General features: G+C 38.6%; 1 protein-coding gene across 2 annotated transcripts in view; it reads right to left on the bottom strand.

The window, feature by feature from the left end:
- The window catches only part of LOC101854715 (dnaJ homolog subfamily C member 22), an 8,088-nt gene extending 3,293 nt beyond the window's left edge, over window positions 1–4,795 (bottom strand). The window contains exons 1-3 of one of the 2 annotated variants that reach the window (XM_035969562.1): window positions 4,576–4,795; window positions 3,556–3,997; window positions 437–900 (exon numbers count right to left, since the gene is read on the bottom strand). In XM_035969562.1, coding sequence (XP_035825455.1) covers window positions 437–900; window positions 3,556–3,967 — 876 coding nt within the window. In that variant the 5' untranslated portion in view covers window positions 3,968–3,997; window positions 4,576–4,795. Of the gene's footprint in view, window positions 1–436; window positions 901–3,555 lie in introns of both variants that reach the window. The other variant, XM_005097476.3, reaches the window with a different exon arrangement.
- Between the last annotated feature and the right edge of the window lie 1,173 nt (window positions 4,796–5,968).

The following is a 5,968-nucleotide window of genomic DNA, read 5'->3' as shown; positions in this document are numbered from 1 at the left end:
CACACACACACACACACAGACACACATACACACACACATGACACACACACACACACACACACGCACACACACACACACAAATACAAATTATATTATATGTATCCGCCTGATGACATTTGCTAAGCACTAAAAAAATGGTCTGTGATTAAAATTATAAGTGGTAGCAAGTATTAAAACACATTAATTAGAGAGTTATTGAGAGCACTGCAGACAAGTCTGAGCTCCAATTTAGATAACTCTCTCCTTTCAAATTCAAAAAACAAACCTGAAATTATAATTTCTCAAGCAATCAAAACGAAAAGAACTCCTTTACTCCAAATCCAAAGTTAGAGAGCACCTTTAACTTTAAGAAGCAAGTATTTTTTAATACACCAACAAGGAGGTACAAGCATTGACGCTTTCTTGATTTAGTGATACACACCAAGGGCCAGCCTACCTTCAATGCATTCATTTCTCCCGAGAAGTCTACGAGATCCCACGCATCAGCGTACGTTTTTGAAAAGCCATTCCGAGTGAGAGAATCATATAGTGCATACAAAGTGTCCTTAGTACTTTGCCATGCGGGAGAATTGAAGAAGTTTGAAATCACAATCCGGACAGGAATTTTTTCCCCGTCTTTTAGTGTGATGTGGGCTGTGAAGTAAATTCCATAAAACAGGAGGGCCAGCCACAAGAAAGCTGCAATGCCGTACAAAACGAGGGAGGAGAGGGATGATTTCTGCTTGTCTCTGAGTGGTCGCCAGCACAGTCCCTTCCACCATGTCACCAATGCAGCAAAAATAGTTGGCAGGAAGACATTTGACTCATTAGTGATGAGCCAAGGCACAGCTAAAACAGAGCCGAGGAGTGGGTACAAGAGAGAACACTGCAGCTCTCCAATATTGCTCACCAGATACACTCCTGAAAAAAGCAAACAAAAAGACACCATGAAGATAAAGGTCTTAATCTACGAAGGACGTCCAGAAAGTAAGTACCGTTTTAAAATAATTATAAAAGAAATAATTTTTCCAATCAAAACGATTTATTTTTGAATACCTCATATATATGACTACTTCTCCACGTAGTCACCAGAACTGTTGAAGCATTTGTCGTAGCATGGGACGCGCTTCTGAATGCCCTCATCGTGGAAAGCTGCCACCTGCGATGTCAGCCAAAGTCTTGTCTCTCCTGTGAGATCAGCATCTGAGTCGAAGTCCTGCCCGACCAAAACTTTTTCAAATGCAGGAACAGATGAAAGTCACTCGAAGCCAGGTCTGTACGATGAGTGCTTCAACTGTTCCCACTCGAAGGAGGCGATCAGGTTTTGGGTCTGTGCAGACTTGTGAGGAGTTGCATTGTCGTGAAGAAGAACAACGCCATCACTAAGCATTCCGCCGGGCAGGACTTCGACTCAGACGCTGATCTCACAGGAGAGACTGGACATTGGCTGACATAGCAGGCAGCTTCCTACGATAAGGGCATTCAGAAGCGTGTCCCATGCTACGACAAATGCCTCAACAGTTCTGGTGACTACGGGGAGAAGTAGTCATATGAGGTATTCAAAAATAAATAGTTTTGATTGAGAAAATTATTTCTTTTATAATTATTTTTAAATGGTACTTACTTTCTGGACGTCCCTCATGTTTTGTAAGGATAAAAAGAAAAATCTAAAATAGAAAATTATTACAAAATTAAAGAAATATGCATACCCCCCCCCCTCCCCCAACACACACACACACACACCACACACATATATTTAATTTGTTCGACTTACAATGAATATCCAGGCAGTTATTTTAATGTCTTTTTCATACATCTTTCCTGTCTTCACACGCAGATTTGGGTTTTTATTTGATAGCTTATAATTTATAATTATATCTTTCGTAGTAGTAGTAAAGTTGTATGCAAGCTCCCTCAGATGGCATAATTCACAAACAAATGCAATGTGTCTTTCTCTTTAGTGTTCCATGGTTAAGTAGGTACCAACACTGAGCTTGTCTTGATAAAATGAGTAGGATGTTACCTTTCTGCTTTTATAATTTAACTCAATACCAAAAGTCGAACCTGCCATAGCGGTCACATCTCGATAGCTGTCACCTGTACTAATAACCACTCTGTTCAGTGAAACTCTTACTTTTTCCTATTTTAGCCTCCTGTCTATAGCAGCCCCTGTCCAACAAAGCAATGGTCAGTCATTTTCACAAGTCGACTAGCTCATATTACAGTGGTCACTTGTTTTCCGCAACCCATCTTCACACGGAGTATGAACATTCAATCAATGCAAAGAAGCTCTTATGATTGATAACAATTTTGATGCAAACTTATTAAACTTAACTGATGCTGGCAGCAAAGTTGCCGCCACACCAATTATTCATCCTGCTGATTCAGAGCAGAGAGTTCCAGTGGGCTGCTGAGTCACGCCTGCTACAAGGCACAGAATCTGGTGAGAAGCCCCATTATGAGTATCAGGAAAAAAAGGCTTTTACAATTTTTTCATTTACATTTATACACACATCTCACACTTTGTGGTTGCAGCCGCGTCATATTTTGATGGCAGTGGGTGGTTGGCAGGTGCTCTGGTGTGGCTTGCTGCTTCTTTCAGGTGTAATATATGAAACATCATCATGTATCGCCCTATCTCTCCTCCTTTTTTGTTTTTGTTGTAACTCTTTCATGTCATAGCATCTCTAATCTTTGGCACTTATGATTTTATTGTGATGCAAGTGATGTAAAACACTTTACTAAAGTTGATGGTGTCAGGTGCAAATAGGCCAAGCCCAACACTTCCATTTCTTTTTTTTTTATTACTGGTACCTCTATGGACCATCCTAATATCTGGCACAAGAAGTTAATATTTCTTTCCCTCAAATAACTTGCTGAAATTACCTCAATTCATTTTTGCTTCATTTACACAGATTTTCGCACCTGAAAAATGTCCTTACATGGAATGGACGTTACTGGTAGCAGGCGACTCAACAAACAGTCAGGAATGGATAACTCAATAACATCCATAATTCAGGTTAATTGATAAATAAAAATTGAAGACAATTAATAAAAGCGACCATTTTCACAATTTTTCTAAAATTAGGCCACCCTTACCTCCTTCCATTGCAAGACTTCTATTCAGGATAGAAGAGATGTATTTTTTTCACCGGTAGCAAGACAAATGAACCAGCTAAGATGATATCAATTAACTCCACATTCTAAAAATTGACAAAAGTGCCTGATTCTGCCAAGTCGTGACACCTTGTATTTCTCAACATGTATTATCTGATAGTCTACATGATTCAGAGTGCCCATAACATCACAGTCACAGTAACTTGGCCATATAAGCCACAACATACACCACAGGGAAGGACTTCCATATATATCGATACCACCCCAACAAAGACAATAGAAGAGACCTTGGAACCCTAACCCTACCCTAACCCTACCCCAAACACTACCCCAAACCCTAACCCTCTATTCTACACTTACTTTGTTTCATCGTGGTCATTCGTTACGGAATTCCTCCCCACTTGAGGGTATTTTACAATACACCAACACTAGTGACACAAGACAACACAATTCACTCACCCAAGGAGCTGCCCGAAAGGACCAAGGCTACAAACAAAGTTCTGCAAAACAGGTACCAGTACCATGCAGGACTTCCATCAATTTCCTTGGCAGCATACTCTGGGGTAAGGCAACACAAAGCCAGGCTCAGAACAAATCCAAGCCCAAGCATTCCACACAAACGAAAACTGCTGCAAGATGGCTTCCCTTCAGCTATTGATGACAAGTGTCGCATTTCAAAATCTTTGTCTCTGTTAATCCAAGCCACATAATCAGGGATTCTCCAGAGGTCTCGCAACCATCCCAAGCCAAATCCTCCGCCACAGGTAATGAACCATGCTATTGCTTGATTCCAACGGTCCAGGTATACATGATGCCACCCAAACCAGCCAAAAAATAACCACAAGATGTACGTTATTACAAGGCTTGCCATCGTACAGTCACTCACTGATGATTATGCTTTCTAAAATAAGCACGACAATATCACATCATTAAAAGTAGAATATTTATTTTTTAACCTCTACTTTCAAACATGCTATGACCAATCATGAACAATAAAGATCCTAATACAAATGACTCTATGGCCTAGGCATGACGCATGAGGGAAAACAGCTCTGTAGACACAGCACCTTTTGTTATGCCCAGAGTAAATTATATTATTTTATATAATGTCAATAAACTTGAAATTCAAAGGCAATATAAGGCCATCAAATCCCAGTGTTGGTCTTGTGTGTACTTCTAATCTAGATTCTTATCATCTAATAGATCTAGATTCTACTACACTACACTGTTGGAAACCACACAACTGACAACAGCACACAAGGGCAGGGCATAGAATCTACCATGTAGCCACGAGGATTAAATCAACACAGAGCTCCTGTCCCTGTTCACACATTCAACCAGTGTCTAAAACGTTGCAAACCATCAAGTGCCAATTGGTAATAAGTACAGGAGTGCCCTACCCTACAGCAGGAGGACTCCCTACAGCACGTTAAAATTGAAATTGAAAGAAAAGAAGCAAGCTGGGCTAGGCTAGGCTACCGCAAGCTGTCGACGTATCCGCTTTACGGGTCACAGTCACGGTTTACTGCCTTCACCTCTCAAGTGCTAGGCTAGCCTATAGGCCTACAATTGCTAGATCTAGATTTGTAGATCTAGAAACCCTAGAAATCTAGATTTAGAGGTAACGTGCGTAGATCTATAAATATAATAGCAAAATTTGACTTCTACGATAGACACTCCTTATTGTTGATTGTTGTTGATGTTTTTCTTGGGGTACGTATCTGGGATTTTCGCTTTTTTACTTAGAAAGAGATACAAAAAAAAAAATTGATACATTTTAATAATTATTTCAAATATCACATTATTATATATACTCTATATAATCATAACATTATGTTTTGGTCCTGACACCTTTCTAATATTTGATAAAGAACAATATACACCTTTCTCAATTATAGAACTAATTTAGTTGATACATCCGCTTCCAAATAAAAATGAAACAATCAAGATGTATGGCATTAGCTAGGCCTATACAACTGTGATCTGGTGAAACACTTTTTGGGGGGGTCGATCTCGGGAAGAAAAATGTGTTTTATCAGAGCACTGGTGTATAGCTCTTCTAGAACTATTCCTTGAGCTGTTTATCAGTATCAGTTGTTGTTTTATTTATTAGTTAAATGGTTGAAAAAAGTTAAGTCTTGGCTTCAGTTTAATATTATTTGACCACTTCAACTATAAAAATAATTTTAAACACGTAAAATTACAGAATATTAGTAATTACAGTAGTCTCCGTGTATTCTTCTTCGTAAATTATTACTATATGTATGTCCTTACAGATCTGCCAAGTAATTGACTAATATTTGCAGATTACTTGATGGGCCGTCAAATTGATGCATAGATTCTATTATTATTAAGTTAGGGAAAGGTTGGGATACATGGGACAATATTTAGGATTTTTTTTACTCAAAGCAATATCTAAGAAACCATTGAAGTTGTAAATAAACATCTGACTTAAATTGTGCTAAAAGTGGATTGTTTACTGACAGATTGGCGTCAGCTAAAGCCCATTGATTTTCCTACTTCGCGACGGTTTAATTAACATCATCAGAAGTTTGTATGAATGGGACAAAACAAAAGGATAGGCTACATAAAATGGGACAAGTAAATTATAAGGTTGTCTATGACTATCAATAAACGGACAAGACATGTATATTATGCACGTGGTCTTCAATTAGAACCATAATAGAATCCACAAATGGGGTGAAACACTTTAAAAGTGGGGAAAACCAACAATGAACGACAAATTCTGAATTTAATCTGACAAGCGTTATAATCATTTACCGGAATTTGTATTGATAAGTAATTTATATCAATTGAACTGTAAACTTGACAGAAAATGACATCATCCATTTTGTTCTGGGGGTAAGTTATA

The sequence above is a fragment of the Aplysia californica genome, unplaced genomic scaffold (assembly GCF_000002075.1).
Source record: "Aplysia californica isolate F4 #8 unplaced genomic scaffold, AplCal3.0 scaffold00155, whole genome shotgun sequence".
Taxonomy (NCBI): domain Eukaryota; kingdom Metazoa; phylum Mollusca; class Gastropoda; order Aplysiida; family Aplysiidae; genus Aplysia; species Aplysia californica.
Note: the sequence above shows the minus strand (reverse complement) of the source record. Positions and strands in the feature narration are given on the sequence as shown.